Consider the following 12,822-nt stretch of genomic DNA (forward strand, 5'->3'; position numbering starts at 1 on the left):
GAGAGAGAGAGAGAGAGAATAAAATAAAACAAGTTATCAAATCAAAGTGTTTAATATAAACCAAAGCTTGTACACAAACAGGGTTTGTAAATTTACAATCTATTTAAAGACTTATTCTGTGTAACTTCTTTCAGAGTTTGACAATGATCCATTATAGGGCTGCAGATAACGATGGATTTCATTAGATTAATCAACCAAATATTTTCTAAATTAAATTGTTTAGTCCATAAAATGTCAGAATATAGTGAAAGATTTCCATCTCAAGTTAAGATCATCACAAACTCACATGTACAGATCCTTGGTCGCAACAGCTTCTTCCAGTTGACCCGAGTCAGGAGCAACTCCACACACACCCTCCCAGTGCAGTTTACTTCAAAAAGAATAGTAATGTAGTAAATAGAAGAAAAAACGACAGACCAGTGACAGAAAGACATACGGGCAAATCGAATGGCTCTTTTAATGGTCGCAAGTATTGGTCTCACCTGCTGAACCATTCCTTGAATCGGTCTTGAGAGTTTCCTAAGTTGGCATCAGGGTCCAGCACGTAATAAACTTGCCTTGTATCCACTCCTTGCCTCAAGATGGACTGAGAGTCAATCTAAAGGGGAAGATTTAAATAACAATATCCATAACCACCACTGACCTTAACTGTCAGGAAGTAATCTGCACCACAGGGCATGTAGGCACAATAATGGAGTTTAATCTCACCTCTTTCTGAATGCTCAGTCCAATTAGTGAGTGCAGAGAAGGCATCCGGCTGACAGAGTGAGAGCTTAAGATGGCGATACTCTCCCACGGCAACTTTTGAAGGTACTGCGCAAAGGAAGCAGAAGGCAGTATTATTACATTTTAGCCTTATCCTACCTCAGAAAATGACACATTGTAACAGTGCTTTGAAGGTCTTTTCTCCATTAAAAAGCCCCTGTATTCACAAATCAGAATATAGGAAAATTCTGTATTAAAAACAGATGACTGAACCAACCTTGTCCAAGATGAGAACCACATGACTCTGGGGCTCGTCTCTGTCAGCGAGCCGGGACACGGCTGTATGGAGAAGCTGGTCACACTCTATGTCCCACTGTGAAGAAACTCCCAGAGCAAATCTTCTAAGGTCTTCTTGGGAGAGCACAGGAGATGCAGACAGCACAGCCTGAAACACAAGTCACAGGTATCACTGGTTGCTGCTTTGTGCTTCAGACAAAGGCAGAATGGAAGCTCAGATGCTGATGCTAGGAAAAAAAGATCAAAAATAAAACCACACACACCTTCAACATCTCCTCACTGACTGTCACTCCCCTTGCAGACAAAGACTTGCAGAGGCTCTGGGCCTGTCTGGAGAGCTCAGGGTCCAATGAAAGGGGTAGCAGTAAACTCTTCCAACATCCCAGCAATCCCTCCATCTCCTTCATCAGACGCTGAAAGAAAGATGTTGTGAACTTGTAAGTGACATTTGTTAGTCAAAACTTGATTAAATATTCTGTTTCTGTGTCCTGTTTCCTTGGCGTTACATGTCTGAGTGGAAGGATAATACAGGCAGTGAAGCCCCTAGGACTCCCAGGAGTACCCTTGTTCTGCATCACTTACCTCAACTCGAGAGTCGAGGGCCCTGCGACCCTCCCACCACTTGGCTTTCTCAGACACACAGCTCATGGCCTTCTGTTCCACCTGAATACTATCTATCTCCTGTACCAGCCAGCTAATGGGGTGCTGCATAACAAAGGGAACACAGGGAGACAAAGACAGAGGTAAAAAGATGGGTAATAAAAGTAGTGTGAGCATGATTTGAAGTGAAACTGTAATGGTCCAGTTTCAGGTTGTAGCTACCATTCTATATAATTTACTGAGCTCACCTGCTGTTTAGAGGTGGGGATGTGAACAGTGACGGGGGCAGATCCCTTCTCAAGACGTGACAGTATGATGCTGTCACCCATCTCACCAGGTTTTACTCCAAGCACGGACATCACGCACACGGTTACCCCTGTACAGGACAAAGAACAGGCTCAGAGACAAGATGTATAACATCAGCATAATGCAATTTACATTCTGCTATTCTGTTATAGAAGAGACAAAAAAGTACACACTGTAGTACGTAATTCCCTTTGCTACTGTAACTATAGATGTTTGACAAATAATCAAAAACATTCCTGTTACCTCTCATAATGCATCATTAACATGTGCCAACCACATCAATTGATTTTTTTTTTTTACCTGAGGGAAGGTGTTGAATTTGTTGGATAAATTCTTGACAGTGACTCTTGGGGAAAGTAGAGGAGTCAGGAGTTGGAAAGGAGAAGATGTTCTCCAACTGCAACCACATCTGTGCGGTAGAGTTTTTGGACTCGCTCAGACTGGCGTCATTGAGACTCAGAGCATCCATCTTGTCTGCGAGCTCACTGGATGGCTTTCTCAGCTTTCTGTTAGAAAGACACATCAAACAAACAGGAATGTTCAACAATGTTTGAACACAATTTGTAGTACTGCCATTTAAATCAGAAATGAAGAGACTTGAGCTATCACATATCAAAAGATGTATTTTAATTGAGTTCAAGAGAGTTCAAGATATCTTGTTTTCGAGATATCTTGATATATTAAGTTTGGTAAGAGGGAAATCAACGCTATACACACACAATACATATGCTTACTTGAGACAACTGGCTAAATGTCTGATTGTGCGATGGCGACTAGTGATGCCCAAAGACTGGGCGTGAAGCATCGCCGTAGTTGTGGGGTCCTGCTGTCCCATGGTCAAGGCCAGAAGAGTACAGAGGGTCGTGTAGATTGTGGGGGAGGGGAAGTGCTGAAAGGCCAACCAGGCTGAGCGGAGCAATGACTGAACATCCTCCAAAGACAGATTGTCTGGGGTAAAAGAAAAAGGAGAAATGACAGTGGATAAGGAGCTAGAAAAAAATACTTAAGGAGTTTAGGCATCATAGTACATCCCGATTTTATAATGCTGTATAATTACGTTTATGTTCAATTCCTGCTTATAAAAAAAACGGTTTTAGAATTCCTTTCCCTTCTTTTGTAGCGTTATCTTGCAGAACATTTCAGAAATACCTCTTTTGTAATACTATTGCTAAAGCAGACATATTATTACACTCCTATAAAAAGGAGAAACGATACCCTAAAGATATAGTATCATTGCAGACCAACTGTGACTGCGGCAGTGTAAAGCCTCACCTGGCCTGGTGTCTGAATGAGAGAGGTGGGTTTGTGGATCTTCTGTCAGGTGACCTCTGCTCCTCAGTTCGGACAAATCGTCTCTCTCCAAATCGCAACACATGTCCCTCCGCAACACCTCAAAATCTATGTCTGAAGAAAAAATAAAAGAGCTCTGGCTATTAATAACATTTTCTGAGATGCTGTGTTGACTGTTATTGCTGTTTGTGGCATTCAGCACATCTTACATGTTAGTGGTTTTATTATAGTGCCCAATAGCAGGTACAAATTCACATGTGTTCTTACCGTTTATATTCTCATATTTAACATGACCTTTTTGGGGTTTCAAAACATTAAGCTGAGCTGGGAAGAAATGTGGGGATGGATGTTAACTCTGTGTAAATGCCAAGTAAGTGTGCAAGTTTATGGGAAGTTTCCATGTGCACAAAATACACACCAACATCTTTGCTTGCAGCAGAATTGTCTTCATTCTCAGTGTCTGATGTCCTGAGCTGCTCAATGCTTATGTCCAGGACTCCAGTAGTTTCCTCCTCAATGGTCCTCATTTTGTCTGGTTCCTCCACTGAATCTGCCTCTGTCCTGTTCAGCTCCCTCCTGGTCCTTCCTCTTCTTATTGGGGCCGGCTGACAGACCATAGTTTCGTCATCCTCAGAGGAGGTAGTCCGAGGCAATGAAGTGCTCTTCTTACCCTTGGCCTGCCTCTTGGGTTGGACCTTCTCTGCAGGTGGATCTGGGGCCGTTTTACCGTTTTGGGCGGCTCGTCTTGTGGTGGTTCGCTTTTTAGGGACGTGTGTTTTTTTTGTGGGCTCAGCCTGGGTATTAGCTTCTGTGTCACTCTCATCGCTAAACTCCACCTGTATTGACATATTGAAAAGAAAGATATTTTTCATTTGGGACAAAAAAAACAAATAAAAACAAATTTTTTGTAACCTCTACTCTGATTGGACACTTACCTTGAAACGTGATTTCTTTGTGCGTCTGGGGGCAGCAGGCACAGGTTGGGCGTTGTCTTGAACTGGTGACAACTCTTCATACACATGAAACTGTAGCTTAGAGGCAGTCCTGTGTGCTTTCTGCACTGAGGCAGGGGCTTTAACCTTTTGAACAGGAGTACAGGCCAAAGTAGGTACGACTGTGTTAAACTCAAAAGAGCCAAGGTCTCTAACAGAAGGCTTCGACTTAACCAGCACTGGTGTCATGGGAACCAGTCCCTTTGCTTTGGTTGAGGAGCTTGTCACTTTAATCTTGGGCTTGACAACCTTTACATTCTTTGCCTCCTTTGTTTTGTTAGGAATATCTGGGCTTTTAATGGACTCTTTAGGCTTCTTAAGCACGGACGAGGGAGGCACTGCTTTCTCTTCTGATTTCAGCTGTGGATCAGCTTTTGGTGCATTCCAAGTCCAAGCGTTTGAGAAGAGCTCCTGTGGGGTGCAGCCCTTTTTGGCAGCCAAGGTAACTAATGACACTATGGCTTTGGTTGCCATTAGGCCTGCTCTCACAGGTCGTAGCACGGGAGAGGGTGAGGAATCAACAAATGCTAAGCCAGCCTCCAGTACTTTCCATATACCACAGGCCTTATTAAGCCTTGGTTCCAGCCCCAAAAGGGCCATGCGAAGGTACACACGGCCCACTAAGTCCTGCATCAGGGAGGGTTTAGAGAAGCCTTTGGAAGGGCCACAGGGAGGGAAGAGTTTAGCTAATTTTACCCCAAGTTTGGCAGAGACACTCTTACAACGTGCTAATGTTGCCCACTGAAGCTTCAAACTGATTCTGGCTTCATTGGGATCCAGCTGGAGAACCAGATCAGCCTGTGTGGCTGCCCAGCGAGCAGTGGCACGGCCCAAGCAGGGCTCAGAGCAGCAGGGACACTGGCAGTTTGAGTCATGTGCCAGGGAGGAGAGCCAGCGGCGAGGCTGGGCTTTAAGGGGTGGGGAGCTGGCCAGATCCCTCACTACAGGTTCTTTGGCAATCCACCTAGTGCTCAGGATGCCCTTAAAATCATCCTCTATGGTAGGAAGGGGAGACTGAGATTTCTGTGCTGGACGACCTTTCCTAGGTTTGATTTTCACCTCCGCCTTCTTCACCTGATCAGAAAAATCTGAGGAAAAGAAATAAAAAATGTCATTTTGTGGCTCAAGGAAACAGACATTGTCTGATGGAATGTCACTACTATAAATTAAACAGTGGACTGAACACAGACAACACAAACTGCAAAAGCTTTTTTTTTTGCTTGGAATTATGAACATTATTTTGAAATAACACATTATGATCAAATCCTGAAAGTCAAACAACACTGAATCACTGTCTGACCCTATTTGAACTGGTTGAACTGTGGATTTAACAGACCTGTGCAAAGCTCCAGAAGGTTTCTGACTTTGTCTAAATCAATTCCACTTTCCTCTCTCTCCCCCTGCATCAGCTCCAACTCAGCTTTCATCACCAGCAGCTCAGCACATCTAAAACAAACAACAAAAACTAGAATGAGTGATTTAAAAAAAAAAAGGTTTGTTGACTGACTATATACTATGTTGTCCTTGTGTATTGTGCTGTGTTCTAGGCCAATTATAAGGACATTAAAAGTACAGTATTACTCATCATTTAATTGAATTTTATTTAAGCTGATGTGTATAATCTAACACTGTAAAATAAAAGCCTTGCAAAAAATCTACTATAAATATAAAGCGGTTCAGCAACACCACCACAAAGTGCAGCCGTAGAAATTAGAGTTGAATCAGCAACTCTATGACACAGTGAATTATTATAACGTTCAAAATAAGCTTCATATAATTAGGATTTATCACAGATTTATCACAGCTTTATTATCGCTGTTGAATTAGATTCCAGTGGACTGTACAGGCCCTAGTAAAACTTTCTGGTCCAATAAATATGCACAAACACCATATCGAACTTAACAGAACACAGACCATAAAAGATTCACAACACTACAGAAAACAATGTGTAAGAACAGCGAGAATAAGCAGATTCACGAATTACATTTCACACCAACTACTGTGTACATACTGGCTGAGTGCTTGCAGCTTGATGGCCAGTTTGAGAGCTTCTAGGCATTGGAGCCTGGCGTCATTGATGGCCCCACAGGTGCTCCTCACAGTCACCATCTTCACTGAGCAGTTTAACAGCTCTGAGAGAAGCTGCCATTTCAGCAGCAGGTTATCTCCTGCTCATAGACCAAGGCAGACAGGGAAAGAAATAACATGTCAGACTGCTCTAAAACAAACATCAATAAGGTATTAGTAGTGTTTCCCTGTATTGTGAGTACATAGCATCTGTACATGTGGACAAAAGTACCTTGGTCGATGAAGCGTATGTCTGAGCTGCTGCCGTTAGTCCCGTATAGGCCCTTCCCCACTAAAGTGACCAGCAGGCTGCAGAGAAGCTTCAGACTTTCATACAGGGCAGTGTCTGGGTTTTTTATACCTGAGACAGACACACACACAATCATTAGCTCACATTCTCACAATTCAAAATTAAAACAGGAAACCATCTGATTATATTAAGTGTAACAAATGCTTTAGCTAACCATTCTGTGTGATACGGCTCCGCTGGGCTTGCGGCAGTGCAGTGGTGTCCAAACTCAGATAAGAGCTGCAGGTCTGGAGGGTTCGAGCACGCAGTAAGTACCAGCTCTTGGATTGCCTCTGCTCATTCGCTTCTTTAAGCACCTCACACAGATAAGGCACCCCACGATCCACCTGACATATGGTCAAATAAGAAAGGGGAAATCAGCCATTACAGCAAAAACAAACAATCCCAATGGAATATTATGAGAAATACTGCTAGCAGACATGTTACCTACCTGCCCTACGCTGTAGCAGTACTGAGCTTTCAACAAAATGGCCAGCATGGAGAGAGAAGAAGGTCCCTCAGCAGTGGAATCTGAGGTGAGCAGCTTTTCTGCTTGCTCTAGCTGAGCCTTAAAATAGCACAATAAACAATAAATAAACAAAGTGACCTAAAGTTCATAAAGTGAGATTTAGTATGTTTTCCATGACAAATTCATGCAAAACTGCATTACCAAAGCCAGTTCAGGGGTGCCCATATCCAGAAGGATACTGGCTGACTGACAGAGGTAGCTGGCACATCCATGGGCATCAGCAAGTTGACGTGAAAGTCCGATGGCAAGTTGGTAAGCTTCCAAAGCCTTTATAGGCTACATAAGAGAATAAGGAGACTTGATAAATACACGTACTGTAAATACCACTGTGAACACTAGTTCTAACACTAACAACCTGAGGATGCACCATAAAAAAAAGGTACAATCAAAGTACAATTTAAAATTAAGGTTTTCTAGGGACATAAAATTATTAACACAAACAGAGTCAAACGTATAATGCTCATATCTAATTTATACAAGTTCCATGAGCTTCATTGTGTGAAGTGGTTAATTATTTGAAGCTCAAAATCCATTTGGTGTTGAAGAGAGAATCTAAAAAAACAACAACAAAAAAAGACCCTCCAAATGAGTTTGATCATTCTGTGTTGTTACCTTTCCCATAAGTTTGAAGAGAGCTGCAGTCACAGCAACGGAGCTACAGGTCTGTTTGGGGTTTCTGAGTGAAGGCAGCACTTGACTCTGCAGAAGAGCAGACCACGCATCCAGTGCTCTCTCCAAAGGCTTGCACAACTCTTAAAAGGGAAATAAAGAAATAAAGAAATAAATATTGTCTATTAATCTCTCAGAGACAGCAAGCGATTAACCATTATCTATATATGACCCACCAATGATACTTGGCAGAGATGAAGCAGAACAACAGATGGATAAATTACCGATGGTGTCTACAGTACGATGACTGACGATATGAAAAAGGGTTCTTACTTTTCTCTGCAGCCAGGTTGAAATGCAGGCCTTCATAGACCAGGATGCTGTCTTGTGTTTTCTGCTTGTCTTCATAATCAAAATCATTGGTTCCTATGACATTGGCTACACAGCGTGTCTGCTCCCGCAACTCACGCTGTTTTAGGTCTCTTTCAATGGCCTGGCCAAAAATACACAAGCAACATTAGTTAATGACACTTGAGCCTCAGAAAATGAATAAATTGTAACCACTGACACTTTTGTTAAAATAATATGAATATACCAAAAGTAATACAAATATGCACAAGCTATCTGGACAGATCCGACTGAGCTCACCTCCTGAAGATTCTTCTCAAGAGTGCAGATGTAGAGCCACAGTAAAGCATGGGCCTTATCATCCTTCAGTCTATCAGCATTCTCGGGAGTCTCTGGTTCTTCTTCAAGTATCCGTAAGGCTTCATGGGTAAAATCAACTGCTGTGCTGTGTAGTTACAAATGAATATAATGAACACACAGATATTCGGCTGCTGCCCAGTGCCCATGTTAGCACACAAAAGAGTGTATTTGTATCTGTCAAGGAACACCGCTCATTAGAAATGATGATGCAAATAAAGGCTCCTACCAGTCGGTCTGTTCACTGAAATCCTGATAACACACAACTTGGGCCATCTCACAGAGGTAGACAGCACGTAGATGAGTGTGGGGGCTCTCCTCGTGGCAAATGTCCAACAGATCGCAGAGAGTGTTGTAACGCTCCTGGGCTGTGTCCCCTGCCACCTCCTTATAGGCACGCAGCTCTTCCTCCAGAAGGCAAAGCATTACTCGCTCATCAGGGACATCTGGACCAAAACCATCATGTAACGTCCTGTTCCAGGACAGAACAATGCGACCGTTTTAAGTTTCCTTTCTGCTGATATTCTATGAGAACTTCAATGTTGTCACAAACGACACACATTTAAAAACTAAATAAAATACAATTAGAATGAGAATTTGTCTGTACCTGAGACGGATGTCCTCCTCAGAGTTACGGGCTGCGTCGGTCTTCGTTTTCACCCAGAGAGAGACTGGTTCGGCCATATGAGTAGTGATTTTGTCCCCCAGAGCCTTCAGCCACAGGATCACCCAGTCCAGAGCTCGCTCCAGTTGTCCAGCCCGCCGAGACGTCTGCACGGCCAGCATGAAGGGTCGGCTCAACTAGGTAGTCAAAATACATGATAATAATACAGACGACTGTAAAAAATTAATAGGTAATCTTATGTATGCCGATCCCCAAGACCATCCTGGACAAAGACACAGTCAATCAAAACACGCTTTAAGAGCTTACCCTATCGACAGAGAGTGAGACGGGACAATTCTTGCATAGATCCCTGCAGAGGATCTCAACGAGCGTGAAGGCCTGGTCATAAAGGCGCCGGTTGTACAATCCACAAGCTAAGTTGCTCACAGCAATCACTGCAAGACACATGGTAATCACAAAATGAAAAAACAATAGAATAAAATATTAGGTGTCTATATATTGCCATTTAAACGCACACTTCAGCACCACTCACGTGACCTGACAACATTAATAATCACAACTGTAATCACCTGCTTTGATGAGAAGGTTTTCACTCGACAGTTTACGCAGTTCAGTCATCATCAGTCCAGCTGTGGCTTGGCAGTACAGCAGCACCCTGTCCAGTGTGTCACTGTTCTCCAGCTAAGAACAACAAATCACAATCAGTAATTAAACCTAAATCAGAGTACTTTCAGCTTTGTCATTACTATCATCAACACAAACTTAGACGTCACAGAAGCAGCCTCACCTGTGATGCCAGCATGCTCTCATAAGCGAATACGAAGCCTTGGTAAATACTGAAGCAAAGGATCTGTTGCAGTCTGCTGCCCTCAGCCTGGCATGTTGAATTCTGCCAACAAAGCAAACCACAGGTTAACAATCCGTACAAACTCTTCTCAAGAAAACAAACGTAACCATGAAATGTGTTTCTAATGGCAAGTGAGACAAATCCAAAAACAAATACATTTTACCAAATGATTTCCCTGATCTTTTTTATAGCACACACATACAAACTAATAAGAAACTCCACGTCAGTAAATACACTCACCTTCTTTAGCATCTTTGATATCAGTTCTTGGTGCTCCTCAAGAAAAGAAAACCAAGCCAGAAGCACAGGTCCACTTAAACCCTTGCTTTGGCCACTTTCGACAGCCCACACCACCAGTCCGCAGCCTTCCAGTACAGCATGAGCTTCTCTGTATCCCACGTCAGCTGAGAGAGACCTCAAAGCCCTGGCACACTCTGTCAAAGCCTGACCACACTCGCCGCCAGCCTTCATTGTAGAACAGATTTTTACTGCCCATCTGCCAAGCACAGCAGCTGTACACTGACAGTCAGCACAGTCTCTGATCTTACTCTCAATATCATTCACAAAGATGAAGGCAGAATCATGGTGGCCGGCCTTACAAAGCACCTTCACAATAATCAGCACCATTTCAGAAAGCACATACATAACGGATGTCTCTGCAGTCTGCTTGGACCCGTCCACCTCACAGCCTCGACCACCAGTCCAACATCTGCTGAAAAGCGTGTGCATTTCCTGGAGAAGAAAAGCAGCGTCGTCTTTGGTTATCGCCCCGCAGCTGCTCTCAAACTCAGTGATTGCATCCTCTGTGTATATGGGAGCTTTGGAGACAGAGGCAGTTGCACTTTCTGTGTCCAACAACAGGAGGAAGCTTAGAGCTTGCATCTGGCAGTGGAGTTTGTCCCGTGGATTAAGGATTTTCTTGTCTTTGGTGGCAGATAGTCCGTTCCAAAGCACGGAGAAGCAGCTCCGCACAAGAACACAGTAGTCCTCAGCCTACGGACCAAACAACAGTGGTAACCTTGTTAATAGTGTTATGCAGTGACATATATAACACATGTACATGAAAAAAAAAAGAGATATATATATGTACCTGTTGGGCTGGGCTTAGCCTGCTGTAAAGCAACCCAGCTACATGGCTGCATAGACTAAGCGCTTCGAGGGAGCTTAGCTTCTTGACAATATGGAAAACGATCTTTTCCATGTACAGAGGACTCTGAGCAACAGCGGCTGCAGAAGTATCATAGCCATGTAGAGAAAGCTCCACCAGCTGTACCAACTGACTGACATGGTCAAAGTCAGGGGATCCAGCTCCAAGTTGATGGTTACAGGCTCTGATGATCCTGTCACACAGTGTGCGACCCTGAAGGCCTGGTCGACTCTTCACATAACTCTGAAAAATGTCAAAACAAACAACAACAACCAAACACACAAGACCGGTTTAGGTCTAAGTCTTAAGAGAGATTTATACTTTTTTTAAACACATAAAACAGGTGTAATTGTGACAAAGTAAAGGGAACAGGGCTCATTTAGAGGCAGTTAATCTTGGCTTCATGTTATGTGATTTTGCGAACCTCTAGCTCTTGGAGTAAAAGCTCTGTCTCCTTCACAGAAGCAGTCCGCTTGATGTATTCGTCCACTTTCAAACACTTCATGTCGACAGCTGTAAATAAAAGTTAAAAAAAACACGTTAGTTAAAAGTAATTATTGTTAATTTTAAACTGCGAGAATGCTAGGAGCTTAGCTAACGTTAGCAACAACGTCAACAGGACGCAGTTCAACCAACGTTAACGTTTGCGACCTTCACCGAGAGACTGAACTGCGACTTACTTAAAGCAGGAGACCTTTGTGGCAACACCTTCATTCACGGCAGATAAAAAACAGACTTGCTGTCCATAATACCATCGTTTAGCAGCGGCACGGTGGCTCTGAAACTCGTATGACTTCAAAGATTCAAATCTTCAACAAACATGGAAACTGCACCGCCCCGCGCGACGTTTTTGAAAGGTGTTCGCTAACCAATCCGACAGCACATCCGCTTTAACCCGGAAATGCAAGGATTCATGGGTATTGTAGTTTTATTTGATTGTGCTCAAACAACTGACACGCAAATGAACTAAAAGAGAAAGTGTAACAACTATTTGTTAAACCATTAAATAACGTTAAATAAATAAACAAATCTTCTAACCGTTAATGTGCATGTGTAACCATGGTTACACAAAATATCTCCCAGAAACAAGTGGCATTACTGTTGATACCGTATAAAGTAAACAAAATTAAATAGTCCATCTGAGTCGTAGACATTAAAACTGAAGTGCTTTTGAGATAGTTATTGTAGTAATAGTGATTAAGGGAAGTCATCTTTTTTCATTTTTCTTTTTTTTTTTTCCTGACACACTTAATCATAATAATTATTATTCATAATCACACCAAAAATGCACCTACTGTTCCCATGTATACACTGCATGTCAAATCACATTAAAATAAGCTCTCTGATTTTACAATGACTCAGCCACATCTGCGCACTTAACATTATAGATACCATTTAAATTATGTTTAAAAATAATTAGATATAGATATAGTTCAAGGGTCAGCAAAATAGGTTGGAAGAAGATTCTCTTTTTTATCATCATTATCAAATGTGAAGCCTAACTCAGAACAACAATGTTAATGTTTTGGTGTGGATGTGGACAAGACAAAGTGCAGACAATTTTGATTTGAAAATTGATTTTCATTCATGTGACAGAGTTTGAACCGTTTTGCAAAGACAAATTGTGGACAGGCAATACAGACTTATGGATCTGAAACAAGGCTCTATTTACTGCCAAAGGTGCATGTAATCATTTTTTGGGGTTTTATGATATTAAATCTGTGAATATTGTTTTCATTTTAGTCATCTCATGTTTTCTCAACGAGCTCCCCCTACAGCTCTGGGACGTGTATTTCACAACACGTCGTAAAAAA

At 42.5% G+C, this 12,822-nt stretch overlaps 1 protein-coding gene across 1 annotated transcript in view; it reads right to left on the reverse strand.

Annotated features, from left to right (window-relative positions):
- espl1 (extra spindle pole bodies like 1, separase) overlaps nucleotides 1-11,876 on the reverse strand; it is a 12,952-nt gene extending 1,076 nt beyond the window's left edge. The window contains exons 1-30 of the mRNA XM_035662874.1: nucleotides 11,689-11,876; nucleotides 11,433-11,521; nucleotides 10,952-11,251; nucleotides 10,102-10,854; nucleotides 9,802-9,903; nucleotides 9,584-9,695; nucleotides 9,321-9,448; nucleotides 8,997-9,190; nucleotides 8,619-8,861; nucleotides 8,333-8,477; nucleotides 8,018-8,177; nucleotides 7,688-7,827; nucleotides 7,217-7,351; nucleotides 6,998-7,114; nucleotides 6,722-6,893; nucleotides 6,490-6,618; nucleotides 6,202-6,358; nucleotides 5,527-5,636; nucleotides 4,134-5,278; nucleotides 3,617-4,034; nucleotides 3,181-3,312; nucleotides 2,643-2,856; nucleotides 2,209-2,414; nucleotides 1,851-1,978; nucleotides 1,585-1,707; nucleotides 1,266-1,415; nucleotides 983-1,150; nucleotides 709-813; nucleotides 483-598; nucleotides 287-370 (exon numbers count right to left, since the gene is read on the reverse strand). Of these exons, the coding sequence (XP_035518767.1) occupies nucleotides 287-370; nucleotides 483-598; nucleotides 709-813; nucleotides 983-1,150; nucleotides 1,266-1,415; nucleotides 1,585-1,707; nucleotides 1,851-1,978; nucleotides 2,209-2,414; nucleotides 2,643-2,856; nucleotides 3,181-3,312; nucleotides 3,617-4,034; nucleotides 4,134-5,278; nucleotides 5,527-5,636; nucleotides 6,202-6,358; nucleotides 6,490-6,618; nucleotides 6,722-6,893; nucleotides 6,998-7,114; nucleotides 7,217-7,351; nucleotides 7,688-7,827; nucleotides 8,018-8,177; nucleotides 8,333-8,477; nucleotides 8,619-8,861; nucleotides 8,997-9,190; nucleotides 9,321-9,448; nucleotides 9,584-9,695; nucleotides 9,802-9,903; nucleotides 10,102-10,854; nucleotides 10,952-11,251; nucleotides 11,433-11,521; nucleotides 11,689-11,722 (6,209 nt within the window). The 5' untranslated portion in view covers nucleotides 11,723-11,876. The remainder of the gene's footprint in view (nucleotides 1-286; nucleotides 371-482; nucleotides 599-708; nucleotides 814-982; nucleotides 1,151-1,265; nucleotides 1,416-1,584; nucleotides 1,708-1,850; nucleotides 1,979-2,208; nucleotides 2,415-2,642; nucleotides 2,857-3,180; nucleotides 3,313-3,616; nucleotides 4,035-4,133; nucleotides 5,279-5,526; nucleotides 5,637-6,201; nucleotides 6,359-6,489; nucleotides 6,619-6,721; nucleotides 6,894-6,997; nucleotides 7,115-7,216; nucleotides 7,352-7,687; nucleotides 7,828-8,017; nucleotides 8,178-8,332; nucleotides 8,478-8,618; nucleotides 8,862-8,996; nucleotides 9,191-9,320; nucleotides 9,449-9,583; nucleotides 9,696-9,801; nucleotides 9,904-10,101; nucleotides 10,855-10,951; nucleotides 11,252-11,432; nucleotides 11,522-11,688) is intronic.
- Nucleotides 11,877-12,822: the final 946 nt, after the last annotated feature.

This window comes from Morone saxatilis, unplaced genomic scaffold (genome assembly GCF_004916995.1).
Source record: "Morone saxatilis isolate NCDOM2014 unplaced genomic scaffold, NCSU_SB_2.0 Contig18, whole genome shotgun sequence".
Classification (NCBI taxonomy): domain Eukaryota; kingdom Metazoa; phylum Chordata; class Actinopteri; family Moronidae; genus Morone; species Morone saxatilis.